General features: G+C 40.9%; 2 protein-coding genes across 4 annotated transcripts in view; one reads left to right on the forward strand and one right to left on the reverse strand.

Moving 5' to 3' along the window:
• The window catches only part of LOC125305810 (sodium- and chloride-dependent transporter XTRP3-like), a 52,355-nt gene extending 36,899 nt beyond the window's left edge, over nucleotides 1-15,456 (forward strand). For all 3 annotated transcript variants that reach the window (XM_048260795.1, XM_048260797.1, XM_048260796.1), the window contains 8 exons: nucleotides 493-720; nucleotides 1,326-1,436; nucleotides 2,760-3,001; nucleotides 3,535-3,697; nucleotides 4,618-4,822; nucleotides 12,166-12,325; nucleotides 13,156-13,321; nucleotides 13,822-15,456. In XM_048260795.1, the coding sequence (XP_048116752.1) occupies nucleotides 493-720; nucleotides 1,326-1,436; nucleotides 2,760-3,001; nucleotides 3,535-3,697; nucleotides 4,618-4,822; nucleotides 12,166-12,325; nucleotides 13,156-13,321; nucleotides 13,822-14,001 (1,455 nt within the window). In that variant the 3' untranslated portion in view covers nucleotides 14,002-15,456. The remainder of the gene's footprint in view (nucleotides 1-492; nucleotides 721-1,325; nucleotides 1,437-2,759; nucleotides 3,002-3,534; nucleotides 3,698-4,617; nucleotides 4,823-12,165; nucleotides 12,326-13,155; nucleotides 13,322-13,821) is intronic.
• Nucleotides 15,457-15,632: 176 nt separating this feature from the next.
• On the reverse strand, nucleotides 15,633-18,245 carry LOC125305821 (small nuclear ribonucleoprotein Sm D1). Its single transcript, XM_048260812.1, has 4 exons — nucleotides 18,100-18,245; nucleotides 17,784-17,860; nucleotides 17,281-17,472; nucleotides 15,633-15,880 (listed from the first exon to the last, which is right to left on the reverse strand). The coding sequence occupies exons 1-4, from the start codon at nucleotides 18,111-18,113 to the stop codon at nucleotides 15,804-15,806; spliced, it is 360 nt and encodes a 119-aa protein (XP_048116769.1). The 5' UTR covers nucleotides 18,114-18,245; the 3' UTR covers nucleotides 15,633-15,803.
• Nucleotides 18,246-21,449: the final 3,204 nt, after the last annotated feature.

Genomic DNA, 21,449 nt, shown 5'->3' on the forward strand with positions numbered 1-21,449 from the left:
TACAGATCCTGTTCAACTATTTCCTCTGCCCATAACTGTTTCAAAATAAATGTCCTCACTACAATAATTCACTATTAAATAATGTAACTATTTAAACTACTCAACTAACTGTTCAGCCATTTCAACTCTCAGTTATCAACTATGACTCCTGCCAACTGTTTCCTCTGCCCACAACTGTTTCCAAATAAAATTTGTTTTGCATTTTATGTTATTATACAGTATGTTTTGCATTTTCATGCACTGGTAATTTCCTTGAAATTACATTTTCTAGCTTTATTAGTTGTCTTTTCATAACTCCTTTGGTATGCACTTTTTCACTTGTACACAGCCATCATTTGGTCCAAGGCTCATGATCCTTTTATAGGAACTTACCTTAGATTTAATTATTTATATTTAACAAATATTGATCAACTGCTTTGCTCCCATTATCGTCACCATAAGAAAATATTGCAACTTTTTTTTCTGCCTTTTTCCCCCTGGCCGGAACGCCAGTCGGTGCTGCCGTGGGCTGAGTGTCCGGTGAACAGCAACCAGACAGGGTACATAGAGGAGTGTGAGGTTGCCACGCCGACACAGTACTTCTTCTACCGGGAGACGCTAAACATCTCTCCATCCATCGATGACAATGGCAGAGTACACATGGGTCAGGCCCTCTGTCTGGTCCTGGCGTGGATGATCGTCTACCTCTTCATTGTGCGGGGAGTGAAGTCCACAGGCAAAGTAGGCCACTGACTTTATGTACTAACCCTAACCCTCGCATGCCTTTCTTTTATCCACATGCCAAAATGTACTGCAGAAGAGAAGAAGAAGATGAAAATATTCAAATTTAAGAAGCTGCAATCAGAGAATTTCAATTTAAACGATAACACAAACCGATTAACCACTTACCAAAATAGTTGCTGATTAATTTTATAACTGACTAATTAAATAATTGATTGAGTATAATACAGCGTGTACAAAGTGTTATACAGATGTACAATTAATACAATCAAGCTGCAGTTAATTGTTTACAAATAATCTCAGCAGTCAAAGAGAAAGTATTTATGTTATGCAACCATTGTCTTTGTCATTTTCTTGGAGAGGCCTAATACCTTATGTAAGCCTAAGGCAGAAACTCAGGGGGGAAGGTCTTGCACTACTGTTTGCTGATCAAGTGATAAATCATATCTTGTAAATGTCCATGCAGTGGTTGAGTGCTTAAAGAAAAGTAAACAACAGAATTATGCAGGCGTGGCTGAATTGTAGGAAACACCTGCACCCAACTAAGTGGGTCAAACCTCTGTAAACACCACTAGTGAACTTTTGACCGTGTTCAATCTTCACAGGTAGTCTACTTCACGGCCACGTTTCCCTACGTCGTCCTCATCATCTATCTCATTCGGGGAGTCACCCTGCATGGAGCCATGAATGGTGTCAAGTATATGTTTACTCCTAAGGTAATGGAAGTGATTTATTTACAGGGGTTTGTTCACAGGAAGGAACTAATTAACTGTCACAAACAGTTCACCTCAAAATTTTTCGTGTGGCTGGATCTGGGCCGGCTCTAGGCAGGGGCAAGGGCGGCCTAAGCCCACCCAAGCATTGTGTCTTGCTCACCAAAATAAATTCAAGAATTCTTTTTTTCAGTTGTGCACCTGCGCAGTGTGCAGCTTCAAACCCAGCTTGGATGTAGATGAGTTGGTGTTGAGTATAATGGTAGCTAGCAGGTACATAGCTGTACAGTGGGTCTATGTATGTGTGTTAGGTAGTCCCCCCTCCTGATGCTTTAACCCTTGTAAGGCAATGTTTCCCAGAGAATTGAATTCCATTTGTGGTGGTTGGTTTGCAGAATTAACTTGAATGCAACAGTTTTTGACAAATTAACACATCGTGGTTATGATGCTAACCAGATTTTAGCACAATTTAGTACAACCTGGAAAATCATTGTGTGGTGGTCAATGTTGATATTGTGGTGGGCCACCAGAAATAAGTCATTGTATGGGAAACACTGTAAGGTGTTTATATTTTTGCTACTCAGCTAATGTTCCTGGGTCTGGTGGACCCACCACATTGCTAGGCTTTTTAATCAATACAGTCATGACAATTTAGGTAAAAAAAAAAATACTTAGATGTTTACTTTAGCTCAATTACCAATGATATAGACATCATTTATGGTTCATATTTGCCATTTATCCCTGAAAGATCACATTTATGTTCATATGACCATTTTTGTGAGAAAAGGTATAAAAAAGGTAAAAAAAAAAATAGAAACAAGATCTTTGATAATTATTAGTGCTTATTTCTTAGAACAGGTGAAAGTGCTTGAAATGTAACAATTTGTAAAAAAGGGCAAATGTAACTCTGTGTGGAAATAGCAGGGGCAGAAAGACAACATTCTCACACACAGACACCTATACTCAGCCACGCACACATACAGACGCACAGACACACACACACAGCAGGCCCACTTAGGAGGAGGACTCAATTATGGTACATAGCCCCTATAATTATTACACTCGGGTCCAGTAGACCCGAACCCCACATATGTAATAGTTATGTGTAGGTGGGGGGGTATCGTGTGCAGTCATTTAAAATGTTACATTGAAAATGTTATTTGAAAATGTTACATTGAACATTATGTTCTTCACAGAAAATGAGCCAAGGCCAATGACTTTGAGTTAGAACCGGCCCTGGGCTTGATTGGTTTAACTCTCTCTCTCTCTGTATTTGTATTTGTGTGTTTGTGTGTGTGTGTGTATGTGTTTGTGTGTCCATATCAGCTGGAGCAGCTGGCTGACCCTCGGACGTGGATAAACGCCGCCACTCAGATCTTTTTCTCCTTGGGTCTGGGGTTCGGCTCGCTCATCGCCTTTGCCAGCTACAACCACCACAACAACAACTTTGAGCGGCAGGCCATTGTGGTGTCCCTGATCAACAGCAGCACCTCCATCTTTGCCAGCATCGTTACCTTCTCCATCTATGGCTTCAAGGCCACCTTCAACTATGAGAGCTGCCTGGAAAGGTGAGACATTGTTTTCAACAGCCCAGCTAACTTCAGCACCATAGATAAGAGGTTGCAGTCATGCAATGTTGATCATCCAGGTGACACAACATATTATTCAAAAGTCCATAGACCCCAATTGGAATAGAAATGCCTGATACGATTAGAATTTTAATCGTAATGAAAGAGGTGGTGTATTCCGTTCCTATTCCGATTGAACAGCCATGTCAATCGGATTGCCTGCTGTATCTTCTCCAGGAAAAGTAGGCAACAAGCTATTCCGATCGAAGAGAGTAAGATTTTACCAGACTACACATGTGGTAGAAGGAAATGTTTGGCTTGCGTCATGAGTGCTGGCTAATGATTTAAAGATCATAGATACCCATAAGATGTAAATGATGTTTCCTTCTCTTTTACAGTTTATAATCCTGTTATTGCTTGATCTTATCAGAGAATCTTAGGACATGGATGATCAGTTGATGAGTTGTGGAGAACAGTTCTGTGGTGTTTACACTAAACTTTACCCAAATTTGTAAATATATACTCTAATCCAGGATGAGGTTGCTGCTCCTGAACACCTTTGACATGGCAGAGGACACCATTACCCTGGACAATGTTGACTACTGGATCACAGAGCTGAACCGCACCCACCCAGACCAGTTTGCCAATCTGGCTCCGAAGCTGGACACCTGTGATCTGGTTGCCGAATTAGACACTGTAATATCTCTCATTTACTGTTCTTTTCACCTTTGCATAAACTGTGTGTGTGTGTGTGTGTGTGTGTGTGCATGCGTGTGTATGTGTGTGTGTTATGTGCTTGTTTAAGGGGTAGATAAGAGGAGATTGCTCATCAATGAATGAATCAGTTTTGCTGATGATAAGAAGTATTATCAAACTTATTTGTGGAAACTTATGAGCATGTAGATAAGAGGTTGGGTCATTTTCTTCTTCAACTATGAGAGCTGCCTGGAAAGGTGAGACATTGTTTTCAACAGCCCAGCTAACTTCAGCACCATAAATAAGGAGTTGCAGTCATACAATGTTATGAATCAGTGTCTCCCTTGTATGATAAGCTAGGCCTACTATGAGTTGATCAAATGGATTTTCATATCCAACTCAAGGTCCATAATGTCCCCAGTTGGGAATTGATTATCTAAGGTTTAACTTGTATTGATTTGTTCTCGCATTGTATTTTGCATGTAAAAACAAATGTATGCAAAAATACCTGATTACACCAGTGGTGTGTTAAACAAGCTTTGTTAAGTCTTCATGTAATTCTGGTTCTACAAGCTCACCTGCAAATTCACATAAATAAAGGATGAGGTATTACTCAGTTTACATGGGAGAAGAAAAGATGATGTGCCAAAGTCCTGGTCATTATGTAACTGTTGAATAATTAGTATGATGTAATCTATGGCATACAAGGACAATTTCAGAAGATAGATAGAAATGTAAAGGATTATTGTTTTAGTAAGTTTGCTACTGGTAAACTTGCCAGGCAAACTATGCCCAGAAATGTGTATCACAAGAGCATAGCAGCATCATAACATTTGTTGTGGTGTCAACACATTGTCCATATACTGTACATCTGCATATAAAAATTGACCAGTGCCTGTATCCCTTATTTGTTGTTCTAGGCTGTTGAAGGCACAGGTCTGGCATTCATTGTGTACAGCGAGGCTATTAAGAACATGCCTGCGTCCCAGCTGTGGTCAGTGCTCTACTTCTCTATGCTGCTGTTACTGGGCATGGGCAGCATGCTGGGCAACGTGACGGCCATCATCACCCCACTCCGTGACTTCAAAGTGCTGGCGCGCAACTTCAGCAATGAGACCCTAAACGGTGAGCTTGGTTAGAAGAGAGTAGCCAGGAAAATAAGAATGAAAATAACATACATAACATTATGTAAATGACCACATCTGATCGATCACACGTAGCGTAGCTAGCGTAACGGTCATATAGGGATTGTCAATTTTTTTTCCCCCGTCATCTACTTCCTGAATGTTTGGTCAACGAAACACCGGGGCACATGAAACTTGGTGGGCATGTAGCCCCACTAGACTTTTACGGAAAATGTTTGTTTGGTCCCCGGCCACTCCCCCCCGCGCTGGGCCCCCCAAAACCCCAAAAATGCACCTAAACTACCTGAACCGTGACACCCAGGATGAAGAAATTTTTATGGTATGTTGGTCTCAAGGGCCCGGGGTAGGATTAAAGGGATAGTTCGGAATTTTGGACATAGGACCTAATTTCCAAGTTAGCCTGTGTGATATTTATCAGTGGAGACTGTTTTCAACACGTTGCATCCAGTCCTTCTAGTTGCAGAGTTCGCTGCTGCTAAGCTAGCGCAAGTCAACGGTACATGGTTAGCCTGCCACTAAAACAGTCTTACCCATTCCCTTTGGTGCCTCTCCTGAAGCACATGCACGCACACACACACACATACACATAAACACATGCGCACACACACACACACACACATAAACACACCCACACACACACACACATAAAAATCTGCACACACACATAAACACACACTCACATGCGAAAACTCACACACAGAGAAGTACACATATACAAAAAAAGCAAGCGCACACATGCATACACTCATTTACATACACAAAACGTTGCAAGAGTAGGGGATGGAGTAGGAAATGGAAACAAATTGACAAGCGTGACTTATTTTTGTTATTTGTGTTGATTGTTTCCCAAGAAACAACAGTGTCTTAGCTTTCCAAAGAGGTCAATCATTTAATTATAGGCAATTGGTATTGAGAACGAAGTGGTTATAGTATTTAAATGCATAGCCAACACATATGAAACAAGGCAGACAAACCAATCTTCCTATGTTGCGGTGATCAGTTTATTCATTTTGCACATCTTTCGAATTAATAGGTTAACGCCAGATGAGAATAGGCTTATCACATATCACATACAATAATGGGCCTATCATAACTTTATCAGATATTAACTAGGCGTTCATCAAAGTCAAAGTCAAAGTCAAAGTCAAAGTCAGCTTTATTGTCAATTTCTTCACATGTTCCAGACATACAAAGAGATCGAAATTACGTTTCTCACTATCCCACGGTGAAGACAAGACATATTTTACCAATTTTAAGTCCACAGACAAACATAACATTCAAGTAAACAAAAAAGTAAGTAAATAAGTAAATAAGAGGGCACATATAATAATGAAAAAATAAGAGCAGCAAAATTTTGTTGAAATTGTGCATAGACAGTCAATAAAAAAAAACTAGTGCAAAGTCAGGCCAATAAGAGGCTTGGGTAGTTCTGTTTGACCTGAGTAATAAAGAAAGTGGCATAGTGGTGCAAGTTATGTAAGAGCAGCAGAAGTGTTGTGTTTTCAGGACAACAACACCAAGTTGTAAAGTGTACAAGCAAAAAAAAGTGTTCAAGTGTGCAAGTGGAGTAGTGCAAGCGGCCATTGTGGGTCCAATGTCCAGGATGTTATGTAGCTGAGGGTGGAGGGGGGAGAGGAGGGAGAGAGTTCAGCATCCCTTACAGCTTGGTGTATGAAGCTGTTGGTGAGTCTGGTAGTCGGGGGCGCAGGCTTCTGTACCTCTTCCCAGAGGGCAGTAGATCAAACAGATTGTGAGCGGGGTGACTTGCATCACTCACAATTTTGGTCGCCTTGGCGGGTGAGGTGGGTGGTGTAAATGTCCTTCAGGGAGGGGTGAAGCACCAATGATCCTTCCAGCTGTGTTCACTATGCCTGCAGGGCTTTCCTGTTGTATTCAGTGCAGCTTCCGCCCCACACAGCGATACAGCTGGAGAGGATGCTCTCAATGGTGCCTCGGTAGAATGTGGTCATGATGGCTGGTGGAGCACTTGCTCGCCTGAGTTTCCAAGAGGGAAGTACAGGCGGCGCTGAGCTCTCTTCGCCAGTGATGCAGTGTTGGTGGTCCAGGAGAGGTCTTCACTGATGTGCACCCCCAGGAATTTGGTGCTGCTCGCTCTCTCCACCACAGCACCGTCGATGGTCAGTGGCAGGTGTTGGGTGTGACCTCTCCGGAAGTCAACAACAATCTCTTTGGTCTTGCTGACGCTCAGCAGGAGGTTGTTGTCCCTGCACCACGTGGTCAGATGGTCGACCTCCAACCTGTATTGAGTCTCGTCCGCCCTTGGTGATGAGACCCACCAGAGTTGTGTCAGCCAGCAAATTTCACTATGTGATTGTTGCTGTAGGTTGCAGTGCAGTCATGCGTCAGCAGGGTGAAGAGCAGCGGACTGAGCACGCAGCCTTGGGGGGCCCCTGTGCTCAGTGTGATGCTGCTTGAGGTATTGTTGCCAACACGTACTACTTGGGGCCTCTGACAGAGGAAGTCCAGTAGCCAGTTGCAGAGGTAGGTACTGAGTCCCAGTTTGTCGAGTTTGCAGATGAGTTGTTGTGGTATTATGGTGTTGAATGCAGAACTGAAGTCTATAAACAGCAATCTCACATATGAGTCTCTTTTTTCCAGGTGGGTGAGGGCTGGGTGGAGGGCAGAGCAGATTGCATCCTCTGTAGACCGCTTGGCTCGGTATGCAAACTGGAAGGGGTCCAGGGTGGGGGGGAGAATGGCTTTGATATGTGACATGACAAGCCGCTCAAAGCACTTCATGATGATGGGTGTCAGTGCCACAGGGCGGTAGTCATTGAAGCAGGATGGAGCAGTTTTCTTCGGCACAGGTATGATGGTCTCATGGGGGGCCATACAATAAATTAATGTAGGTGTAAATTTAGTGACTGTACACCAATTGGCCTGTAGATGGCTGGACACAGCTTTCTGTGAAAATCTCGAGAACTGTAGGGCCTAGGATGACAAAATTATTTTTGTATGTTGGTCTCAAGGGGCCATGTCAACACATCCCATATCCACTCATTTGAGGAATTAGTGCCACCTAGTTAAAAATGGCAAAAATGAAGCATTGTAATCGCAGGTACACACACATAAAACACATGCACATGCAGGCAAGCAGACACACACACACACACACACAGTACACACACACAGACTAGATGTACCGCATAGCGGTACACAATATGACCGCCGCTCAGTCCAGTATATCCGTTCCGCGAAAATAAATCACACTTCAATTTGTCTCCATATTTTACTCCATCCCCCACTCTTGAAACTTTTGTGTATGCTTGTTTGGCATGCCTGATTGTGTGTCAAGGGCTGCACAGAAAGTAGCATACTGGTGCTGAAAAGGTGAATAGATTGTAGAATAGCCAAAGAAGATGTAGCATTGTTATAAAACCTTTAAAATCTCTAAACAATCACAAGTAGGGCAGTTCATCACAGTTCATCCATTGCAACTGGATTGATGAAAGGTCACTTACACCTGTAGGCTACATTGTATTTGGGAAAAGCAAAAGGTATCAGCATAATGTTATTTATTTATTTATTTATTTATTTATAAACAAAAACATCTCTGTCAGTTCCAAAAACAAAGGTCATTTTTGGATGGATGGATTTTTTTGTGAATGTTTCTTCTTCTACATAAGATTTTAGTCATCTTTAGTTCATGTAATACTTTATTGTCAATGCACAAATTAAGTAACAGTAGTCTGAAACGAAATGCTGTTTTACATCTAACCAGTGGTGCAAATAACTGACATGTCCAAATGGGCCTTGATGAAATGCGCCGCTAGACTGTTCATACACATTTTAACGGGCCAAAGTTGAAGAGCTGTTGTCCGTTATTGTTCGTGGGCAAATATAGGCTGATTCATGTTCCCTTGCATTGTGTAACTGAGGTCCATGGCTAGTCTGGCTTTCACCAGACCAAGCTCAATCTTTTAAGAAATCAAAAAATAAATAATAGCGGGCAGATCAGGCTGGGTTCACCCAGCCTAGTCCATAGGCACCGATATTGTTTAATTTTCCGATTGAGATTTCCACGCTCTGGCTATTCTAAATGCAAAATGCATCAGGGAGTTATGACAAAACTGTAACTAACAAACTAGATCCTAATAGAAAGCTGTTAGCTTCCTAAGCTACAGGTAGGCTTATAAGGTAGGCCTATTTACAACATAAATTGTCAATAGGCTATGCTGGCGACACAAAATAAAATCTCCCTTTGAAACCAATGGCTTACGCCTTACAGTATCAAGCGGACTTAAACTGCCATATCGCGGGCGAAAAGTTGTAATAAAATTCACGCAGCTCCATGAGTCAAGGAAAGCGCCGAATGAAGTAGCCACTTCTAAATGGGACCCACTACACAGTAGCTTAAGGTGTGTTGCTAAAGCAGCCATAATGAAATGAAGGTGTCATTGTTTGTGTTTGTGTGTGTTACTTCACACACACATGCTTTTTAATTTCACAGACTACAACTACCAAGCTGGAATCAAAGCACATCGATTCCCCTCTCACACCCTGCACGCACTTAAAACAAAATAAACAGGCGTCTCAGTCTCACGATGTATAGGCAAACTGTATCAGACCGGTGTAACGTTGGTAAATCTTCCATTGCACAGAATGATTTTTGTAGCACATGCAACAAATGACAGTCGAAAGATACAATTACAGTGCTGCTATCAATTTGCTTTTATAGTTTTCTACAAACGCAATCAATCAAATTGGCCTCCATCACTCAACCAACGCTAACGGTAACATTACCTAGGTCCTTACTGATATTATAAGATTAACGTACCTGCAGTAAAAACCAAGCATGTCCGATAAACATCCTCAGATTTATTTCGGCTTCAAGAAGAAATGGGAATTACATTTAATGTGAACATTGTCCTATCCTTATTAGACGTTCTCTTCGGTAAACTACAGTCCTTGTAGGAAGCGTCCATTGTTTTTCCAACCCACTTTTAACTTCCAACAAAATTACGTCTCACTGCAACGATGCGCCATCTAGTGGACAAACGACTACTTATCGCCAATACTGGAAATGCAGCCATGATGATGATGATGAATATTTTTGGCTTTCTTTTAATCCTACTGAATTTGTAATTATGTATCGGCCGTTCTAATACCGATAGTATGTGGGTGCCTGTGTGTGTGTGCATGTGTATATGTGTGCACCGCCATCTACAGGCCAATGAGTGTACAGTCACTAAATGTACACATAACCTAATTTTTTTAGACCCCCCCATGGATGAAATTCTCTGAGAAACTTGGCATACCCCAGAGAATGCCATGTCAATCATACACATACAATTTGGTGCAGTTCTGAACATCTTAACTGAAGATAGGGGCGATTAAAGCAGAATAATATTGCATTTTCATTTTTTACCGGGAGGGTGCAAATCACAAATGAGTGATTATGGGCCAGGTTGATGTGGGCCCTTGAGACCAACATACCATAAAAGATTTTTCATCCTCAAAAAAACTTTGACAATCCCTATATGACCGCTTCGCTAGCGGCGGTCATAATAACACACACACACACACACACACACACACACACACAAACACACACGCCTCATTACCCCTCCACACACTCACAAGCAAACCCACACACACACACACACAGAAGCACACATATACACAAAAACAAACAGCCACTATGTATAGACTCATTTACATACACAAAAGTAGGGGATGGAGTAGGAGATGGAGACAAATTACCAAGCGTGATTTATTTTTGCGGAGAGAATGTGCAGGACTGGGCGACGGTCATATTTTGGACCGGGACCTGTTGTACATCTAGTTCTTTGAAAAACTATTCAGATGTGCAATATTGAGATTCCAAAGACTACTGTAATCTCCTCTGACACATTCCATTTAAAGCTATTGCTCAAAACTGCTATTGGTCAGCTTTAACCAAACCTTATATTAATTGAATCCACCCACTTATTACGTTTGATCACACTTTCCTGCTGGCAATTCTCTTGTGCAATACTGCGCATGCTCTACCATATTTGCCGGATATACATCGCAGCCAAACTTTGGGCAGCCGTGGCCTACTGGTTAGTGCTTCGGACTTGTAACCGGAGGGTTGCCGGTTCAAACCCCGACCAGTAGGCACGGCTGAAGTGCCCTTCAGCAAGGCACCTAACCCCCCACTGCTTCTGAGCGCTGCTGTTGTTGCAGTTGCGGGATTAGTGTGTGCTTCACCTCACTGTGTGTTTCACTAATTCATGGATTGGGATAAATGCAGAGACCAAATTTCCCGGGATCAAAAGAGTATATATACTTATACTGCTTATATGTAATGAGGGACGAATGAAACACAGTTTCTCACGGATTTTGTTTGGCAGATTTGACAAAAGTCAGCTTATATTTCGAATCATAGCCTACTTCTTTCTCTTTGTCGCCGTGGTGGTATTTGAAAGAAACGCATTTAGAAAAAAGAAGAACATTTTTGAACCCTTTTGTTTTGTTGCCAGCATAAAAATAATTATAGGCTTACCGCCAGCCTATGCTTGTCATGACAAGATAAAATAATGCACAAAATATGAAACAAAATGGGATGAAATGAATGATATAGGACATAGCATAGTCCATATTGAAAAAAGTTTAAACAATTTGGAATTCTGGCTTTCGCCGCAGTCTTAATTAATGCCATCTAATCAGAACTTTAGCATGCGCAATCTGCACCATAGAACTGGCTTAAACAGACAATATAGCGGATTTTAAAGGTTGTATCAGCAATAGCGGGAATACGTCACTTCTGTTGATGTTCAAACAGAACAGAGAGCTAGCTCGCTACTCCCTCCCCCTCGTCGGTTATTGGTTGAAACACTTTATTTTGCTTTTGAGGGGTTGCCAACCCTTGTTGGTAGCAATTGTTTTTGTGTACAGATCTCGGAGCCTAGGCTGCTTACAGAGACGCGTTTTTTTAACGGCCTGCTTATGGGGCAGGCAGCTAGCGGATCGTTAGGAAAGATTAGATGAATGTGATCATTTATGTTTGGGCCTTCTTTGGGCCTGAAATCGCTGATACAACCTTTAAGAGATTAAATGGGCCCACAACCCAAAACTAAAAAAATAGACTAGGTCTCTATTTGAGACCAGCCTTTATTTATCCAAACCTGTAGCCACACCAGGCATGTAAAAGAGACAGGCATCTATTTGGGACTCGGCTTTTATTTGAAGTTTTACAGTATTTTCAAGTTAGATATTTTGTAGTAACCCTACAACAGATTCTAAAGTGTGCTCAGATATGTTGTCCATAAGCAACAAAAGGGACTGATTGTATTTTCTGCTGTTTCCCCATACCTCCAGGCCTGGTGTGTGTGTTCTGCCTGCTGCTTGGCCTGGGCTTCACCACCCGCTCGGGGAACTACTGGTTCACCATGTTCAACGAGTATGGAGCCACATTCTCCCTGCTCTTCATTGTGCTCATTGAGATCATCACTGTCAGCTATGTCTACGGACTGAAAAGGTGCATTTTAGTTGGGTGTCTGTGTAATGAGACAAGGTAAAAGGGAGAATGCAGACTAATGTTCTCCTTATTTCTTCTGTCTCTTTCATCTAATATGTATAAGTACTGAAAAAAGTAAGTAAGAAAGAAATGTGTAAATAGAGCTGAGACATTGTAGAGTTCCTTTAGAGTAACTTCCTTTCCGGTACCTAAACCTTTGTTACATATCCTAATATTAAATTGTATGTCAAATTAAAATGACCAAGACTGGACAGCTTGCACTGTTCTCACTTTATGATCTTGTGGGAATCTCTTTTGTATCTTTTATGTGTCAGCAAGAACTGTGCTTTCATTATTAGAACTATATTTGAGGGATTTCCTAAAAAAATCCTTACAATTCTAGAAGTCCTAGAAAAGTGAGGTCTTATCACCTTCTATTCAAGAAACGAAACGTTCTCTTATGTGAACATATTTCACTGATATACTGTAGATGCCACTGATAAGTCACTGATGAAAGATGTTTGCTACATATGTGAACACTGCAAGAATGGTGACCTTTCATTTTTTTCTATTGTTGGAGTGTTAAAACGGCGAGTCTCAGTTATTTTCATTTTCAACCATTTTTCTGATTATCTATGAGGATAGGACCTCACATCATAGCAAAAACTTTTAAGCTAGATTAAAAAATGAAGATAAGTTATCTGTTTAAATAGGGTTTGTGTAGTTGTCTTGTTAAATGTGGAATGTGTTCTATAGGTTAAACTAAGCAGCCATTTTCCTTTATCAGGTTTTTCTGAAGCATTATTTGTGTGAGGTTTGTGTTTTTAACATTGAGAAATCTCATCCAATAGATTTGAAAAGGATATTGAGGACATGCTGGGACATCGGCCCAACTGGTACTGGAAGATCATGTGGGCAGTCGTCAGTCCCGTTCTCCTCATCAGTCTTTTCATATTCTACATTGTTGACTACATCCGTGGAGGCACACCAACATACCAGGCCTGGGATGCAGTCCTGGTGAGATACTACCTCTATTTCCACATTGCACATACCATGAGTAGTCAGTAACTAGTCAGTACTAGTTGCACTAGTTTTTTTATTGACTGTCTATGCACAATTTCAACAAAATTTTGCTGCTCTTATTTTTTCATTATTATATGTGCCCTCTTATTTACTTATTTACTTACTTTTTTGTTTACTTGAATGTTATGTTTGTCTGTGGACTTAAAATTGGTAAAATATGTCTTGTCTTCACCGTGGGATAGTGAGAAACGTAATTTCGATCTCTTTGTATGTCTGGAACATGTGAAGAAATTGACAATAAAGCTGACTTTGACTTTGACTTTGTAACAAGCTAGCCATTGCCAGCTAATGACGGTCCTCTGATGGACATGGTCATTTTAATAAGTAAATCTCAATTGTAGTAGGTCAATGACGGTAACAGATTTCATAGACATAGTGAGTGTTTTCTTTGTGGTTGTCTTACTGTCATACTTTGTTGTCTTTAACCTTCTCAGGGTAAGTCAGTGGTGATGGAATATCCCTGGTATGGTCAGGCTTTTATCGCCCTTCTGCTTGTTTCATCTGTCTGCTGTGTGCCCATCACAGCACTCTACGCATTCTGCAAAAAGAAGCAGAAAGAAGCTAAATCTGTGCCCCGCCATGAACACACCGTCAGTACCGTCTCGGTAGTGTAGAGTGCCCATCATCTGCTTAATCCCCCCCCTCACACACACACCCGACCGTCTGAACCCACCAGGTGTCATTAAGACCCTCTTTGTCTGGGGTAGCAACAGATAGCATTCCATTACACATGCACACGCTTGCAGTCACTCACCCATTTCATGTGGGCATTTTCCTGTTTCAGTTTTTAGTTGGGAGTGGGGTTGTAGCCTCCTATGATGGCTTCTTTTTGCTTACAAAATCTTTAGATTTTCAACAGTGTATACAGTGTCAATTGAAATCGAAGAACCATATATTCAATCTCAGCATTAATTGTAGGCTTCAACACACAATTTTGTATGCATATATGCCAAATGAATTGAACAGTTTCTACATCTTTGTGTAAGGTGTTTAGCCTTCAAAAGAGGCTTAGAGGTTGCATATTAGAGGGATAACTATAGGAACAATGGATATAATTACTTTCTGTGCCAGGAAACACACTATAGAAATGGACATCAGATTTTATACTGACCATTGATTGCCAAATTTGATCAAGAAATACTGTGAATGTACATTTTTAATGTGAACAGCATACCTGAAAATGTTGGTAGTGTTAAAATGTAAAATATTTGTACATAGATTTTTACTTTTGCAAATTGTGGGATGTAGCTTGCCAAATTATGTGATAGTTAGAATTTGTATAGTTTTATATCTAGGTTTTACTTATTGGAATGAAACCATGAACAATGTGAAGTAACACTACTTTGGAATATATGTTAACTTGTCTGCTAAGTGTAGTCAGCAAACCAGAATTGTTTTTCAAGATGCTAAACCTGGTTACTTGCACTGACCAAGGGCCAAAGATATAACATGCAGGGAAAGTGTATTACAGATGATCTGGTGACCATATTGATAACAAGAAAAGTGCTTACAGACCTTCCCATCATGTAAGGACAAAAAGGCTGTGAAACGCTATCCCTTAGAAGACACATAATCATGAATCTGGGCCCTTTGGTTAAAAAAAAAGAAAAAAAAGCTAGCTAGATATCCCAAGTCTATCTGTGCGAAACTGATTCACATCTGAGTTATTTTTGCTTCAGTGAAAGTTCTGGAAGTCTCTACAGCCTCCTGAACTATATAACCTGGAAATCCTGTAAAGCCCTATGGGTCAGAGGCGTTAATACTACTAAACTTTGCCAAGGGTTGGATTAAGGAAAAAAAAAAAACTTGGCAGTATGCAACTGGGTAAACTGTTACGATAGAGGATCGTATTAAAGTTTGTGGATCAAATAGTTAACATAAGATGGAATATCTGTGCCCAGTTTGTACAACCAAAGTACCAAATTGGTAATGACATTTTAGATGGATTCTGTCAGCAGCCTTGTTTTAAAAGAGCTGCATTTGAAGGCAATCTCCTAGCTTAAATGTATATGAGTAGATGTGTATATTTGTAGTATCTGTATGGAATTAAAGGCTTTCAGTAGAAATTACAGGTGTCTATTGTTTGTCTACACATCAAACCTGCTGAATACTCCTATAAACTATTGTGTAAATCAGCCTCAAACTCCTCTAACGTCCACTTACATTTTTTCATTAAACTTTAAGACCTTGAACAATCACTCACATTTAAAATATGAGCCACAAAGTGAAGATACACACGAAGGAATTCATAAAAGAATTGAAGATTTAATCTTCTAAGAAAACAACAAATCAACACAAATACAAAAACACAGTTTATCCTGCTGAGAAATCTCAAGCTCAAACTTGATATTAAAATATTGCCCATGACAAGAAAAGTAAACTTTCTTGTTTAGGAGAGTAACGAAACAGAGGCTCTTCATCGTCTGGGTCCTCCTCGTCCTCTTCCTCTCCCACGTCCTCTACCTCGACCCCTACCTCGACCACGTGCAGCCACTAAAAGAAAGAGAAAGAGACAGATGGTGAGTGAGAGAGAGAAAGAAAGAGTGAGTGTGTGTGTGTGTATGTGTTTGTCAGTGAGAGAGCCAGATAAATAGAGAAGGAAGAGAAAATACAGAGATGAAATGCGATGACTGAGCGACTACATTTCAGCTTTCCCCAAAACAAACCATCTTACAGTGTTCAGTGTGTGTGTGTGTGTGAGAGAGAGTGTGTTCTTTTTGGCTTGCAAAGGACAATAAAAGGACTAACCACAACAAAATGAACTACACACTAATGCTATGTGTGCAACGTGCATTGCTCAGTGGCGTGATTCGCTCAACCAAATACAAACTAACATGGAGATGAGGACCTTGCAGCTGCAGCAACATTTAGACAGTTCAAGCAGCATTCAAGTCCCCTAAGGCTTGGAGTCATGCTGTTGGGAGATTTCCCTGGAAATCTGCAACTGATTTACACCATCAAAGGCAGACAGTGTCAACATCTCACTGACCTCTGCTCACCACAGGTAAACAATTACAAAACTGGGACAAATTTACTGGCAAGCTCTAGTTAAAATGACAAAAGTTTCAGGACACTTCACTGAAGGAATGCCATAAGAACCAAAGATTCTAAGCTGCCTGTGTACCAGCTGTTCTTCACATACACCAGCCATGGCTAAATAAATAATAATGTTGTTAATCCTGTTCAAACAAATGTTTGTCAAGGGTCTAATAGAAGTGTTTTCCACAAAGACACTACTGCCACCAGCATATGATATAATCTATTCTTGGCCCTTTAGAGAATGTCAGGTAGCACTCGGTGGTCATTTTCTGCTTCCTGACCAGTGTCACTCTCACATCTCCACCAGTACCCAAGTCCCATTCACAGAATTAAAAGCCTTGTTTTATCCTTATTATTGTCATGGCCTTTTGTTTTGGAGACTTCACATTTTGGGACAACATTAACAAAGGATTATATTTCTAGAGAAAATACTGATTGATGGCAGGTGTGTCACAATAAAGGAGTTTTGAGACCCTTAATATCACTTTTTTGCATGTTTTTTTCCTGAAACTAGGGACTTCTAAAAAAACAATGAGACTGGTACAATCTTTTAATGATTGAATCGTACTGAGAACATGTTTGTCTTCCATTCAGACATGTTTGGTCAGGCTAGGAATAATATGATATGAATGATATGAATGTCCAAACATGGCCTCCCAGATAAGGCCTTTTAGAGAGTGTAAACAATCAAGGGCAAAAAGACTATGAAAACAACAGAATTGAACAAAACTATTTTACAGATTTTAGTTATGGAACCTAAACATTGTGTAGACAAACTTTGAGGAAAATCTGAGTCGGTGCTGCAACCATTTTCCTTTTGTCTGATTTGACATGGAATGACTCGTGTGACTTACCCGCCTCTCTCTTCTTGGACTTGATTTTTGGCTCAATGTCCACCAGTAATGTGTCCAATGGCAGGCTGTCAGGCAAGATGAAGTAGCGGATGTTGTTGCCACGGATACTCAGAGTCTCCAGCTGCGCAGGCTCTCTATTCTTCGGAGTCATTTTCACAGCTTTGAGGTGAGTGTTCATAGACACGTCAACACCTGTGGTAGAGGAGCAGACATGTTTGGTAACATGCAGTCAGGATGCATTAGCCCAGATTGTATGGGGCAGTTCCACGGAAAATGGACTTTTGGTCACATCCATAACGCCAGTGAAATACCTTGGCAGTTGTATGATGTGAATGATAATTAATTTTTTGTGCATTTTGTCTCAAAATAGCAAATGCTCAAATGTCATGTACTAGTCGGGGTTCGAACCGGCAACCCTCGGTTACAAGTCCGAAGTGCTAACCAGTAGGCCAAGACTGCCCAAATTGTGCAGAGAAAAGGAAAGCATGTGAAAAGGATCACACCTGTGATGGTGCCGTGTACCTGTGTTCCATTCTTCAATTCAATGGTCACAGTCTCGTGACTCAATTTCATGAGAAACCTGAGAAAACCGCGAATAGTGGGATACGTTTATAACAGATGCGTTCCTACATGCACACTTCCTGCAGTGCATTACTTTAGCTGAATAAAAAGATAAAGGCAGTGACATAATTGTGAATGGTAGGTCCTGCTCCGTGTATGACAATAGACCTTTACACATTGTTACAAGCTAGCTTCTGCTAGTAGCCTAATAACCACAAAGCATACACAAAACGAAATGCATTGTAACGTTAACGTTACCGGACAAGTTTCATGGTGGCAGTAGATTTCGAGAATCCTCCGCCGGTTTAGTAAAAATTATGCTGGAACACAGAGAGCCTGTGTACGTCCAGCATTGGTTTCAACACATTTGATTCAAACTGCCTCACACACAGGAAACGACACAAAAGACACCATTGTCTGTAAGAGCGCCATCTCGTGAAGGAGTCTAGATTGGAGGACCTACTTTCTCTTACAAACTCTTCACAGAGAAGTCAACTTTATTTCTGCCTGCTCTTCTATATCTACACCAGGGGCCTGCACTACGAAGGGAGCTTAACCTACCCAGATGTAACCCAGTGTTACTTTGTTAAACCGGGGTTGACAAAACCTTGTTATATTAAGTGGTGTTAATCGGTACTACAACGCTGATTATGAAGTTGATTTGCTGAGCCGGGGTTAACCCAGGGGGTCAGGATTTGAAGGGTTAGCTTCAGCCACTTAGCATGGCATTTGGCCGCCGTCATTTTTGAAAACATGGTGTTACATGGTTGCAACTTCCGGCACCAGTTTTTACATGCTGATTGGTAGATGACAGCTCATGCACGAGTTTAGTGTTGGGCACGAGCGTCCTCGCGCGTCCACGTTGGTTTGCATTTCTGTAAGACGACAAATAAACAACTAACTACTTGGATTAAGCTACTGATACTTGTCTTAATGCCTACATGGTTAGGCTGTATTATACCGGACTTTGTGGTAAATAAAAGAAAAAGTAAATGTTGTCATATCAGGATATTATTTGCCTTATGTGTGGGTTGACAAGGTAACTGATTATGACAATACATTTTAGCAGATACATAGCAATGACCTATATCCAATTAGGCCTATTAGCCTACTCATTGCGTTGTGTATGAAAACTATTTTAAAACGTAGATTGTATTCATACCTGTAGTCCATGACAACGCAACGTCTGGATCATGTAACCCAGTGTTTCTCAAACTGTGGTCCGCAAGCTATCCCAAGTGGTCCGTGAGCAGACGTGGTAAAATACTTAGCCTATAGATGCAATATTGAACCAACTTGTATGTAAATCCAAACAGTTCTGCAATATTGGCTATGTAAGCTATGCCAGTTTAAATCATATTAATCATCTGACACAATTAGCAAGGTGCAAAGACAATAAGCAAGGTGGTTCAGTGAATAGGCCTATTGTGTAATATAGCCTACTTTTGAAGTAGGTACTACTCTTTTTTTAGCTAGGTGGTCCGTGAGGGTTTTTTTTTTTGTTAAGTGGCCCTTGGTCTGAAAAAGTTTGAGAAACACTGATGTAACCCATCTCCTCAAGTAGCCTAATTAAAAACGAAACAAATGTCAATGACTTAATTAGTTTGCTTTCTTGCAACATTCACATGATTAGGCTATGCATTTGATTTAAATGGCCAGGCTTCCAGTCGAGGCAAAAGCCAAATATCAACTACAGTTGCAGACAGAAATGCCTGCTCGAACCACAATACCCGAGGGATGTGCGCTTATCGGTAAGTTTAATTTGCGCTGGCATTTCGTCTGCCTGCAAATGAAGCCTAGGTTTAACAAGCTGCAAATTCACACTGGGTGCAGCAAAAATCCCAGCTATCCACAAGTTTCATACATCCCATGTCTACTTAATTATAGCCATTTTCGTTAGATAGCCTATTTCGTAATAGGCCTACAACCTGTCCAAATATAGCATCATTATGTGTGTAGCCTAAAGTGACTCAATATTGATTCGCATTGTTTATTATCACATATAAATATATCACATTAAATAACCTAGGACTTCAGAGACCAGGCAAACTTCTACCACCATTCCCAAAATGTTATCCAATGAAATACATTTTTGCTTTATAACGAGGTGAAGTGAAGCGTTCCTGAACAAAATTCTTCCTCTGAGGGAATGTCCAATCCTCATCAACGACATACCGTTGTACCTGACGTTGTCTCTGTCTGTAACGTGAAATCTAATAGGCTAATTCTAGCTGGTGCCGGAAACGAACACCCATGAAACGCCATTTTCATAAAGGCTGCGGTCAATTTCAAACTTTTTTGGCTAAAGTAGCTAGCCTAGCATGGGCCATTGAAATGAATGGGGGCGGGACTTAGTCACTCTATATAATACCTCCATGGGTTAACCTAATTGGAGTTTGTGCGCGTTCACATAAAAGGGGCGGGTTGCAGCGCAAGTCACCACTTTCAATGATGACGCGATCACCTTATTTTACGGATGAGGAATGCACAATTATTATGCCAAGTTATGAGGAATTAAAACCCACTCTACGACAAAAATCAAATACGTCGGCAGTGAACAAAGCAAGGCAAGGCTGTTGGCAACGTATTGCAGATCGGGTAGCCTAAATGCCTGTAAAGTTTTATTTCCACATGTTCTTCAAATATGTGTTACGGAGGATTAATAGCTTGCGGAATGTCTGAAATGAGTTAAACATTTAATTGCCTATTTTGAGTTCATAGAAATGCCTACAGATGCAACACAATTTAGAAGTGGGCCTATAGATTACAGTAATAGGATGATTTAATGTTTAAGTAGCCCCCATTGACTGATTTAGTGTATGCCTAATCCTGTGAACATTTCAGATGCAACACCATTGCCAAACGCACATGGCAGCAGGTGAAAATGAAACACAAACACATTATTCAGAATAGTAGGTTTATATAGTTATAGCTTGCATTAATATTTCTTAATTATGAAAACATGTAGGCCTAGTATGCTTATAGCTTTCACTTGGCCTCTGTTTTACAGCTAACAAGAAAAATGTGTCTTTGAACACTACTGTAAGGAGTGTTTTACAGTAGCAGAGGAGTTGGCCATCGCAAATAATAGTGGAAGGCCGATTGTGGAAGGGGTTGAGGGAGGCATTCGGTCGGATTCTGGTGCTGTGGAAATGTGTAGCCTTTATGTGCAGGGTACAGTAATGACATTCAATTCAACAAGTTTGTTAAAATTGTGATTTTAATGTATTAGGCCTACTGTAGGCTAGGCTATGTCAGATTTATTTTAGGCTATTCTTGCTCAGATGTTCAGCATACATGTAGGCTAGGCCTATGTCCGATTTATTTTCGGACATACAGTATTCTTGCTCAGATGTTCAGCATCACCGATTAGATGGAATAGGCTACATGAATGTCCACGTAAGGGTAGGCCTATTGCTATGACGGGTGACATTAGAGACTTCTGCCTAGATCATCTGACAAAGATAACGAATTCCTTCGGCTGACAATCTATAGCCTATCTTCATAGAGAATATCGTCCGGGTATATAGGCTATAGTATATGGCGGTCTCTAAAACCCCTCGACCTGCGAAGAGAGCCCCTCACGATTTGCGCTCCAATGTCGTAGG

This window comes from Alosa alosa, chromosome 13 (assembly GCF_017589495.1).
Source record: "Alosa alosa isolate M-15738 ecotype Scorff River chromosome 13, AALO_Geno_1.1, whole genome shotgun sequence".
Lineage (NCBI taxonomy): Eukaryota > Metazoa > Chordata > Actinopteri > Clupeiformes > Clupeidae > Alosa > Alosa alosa.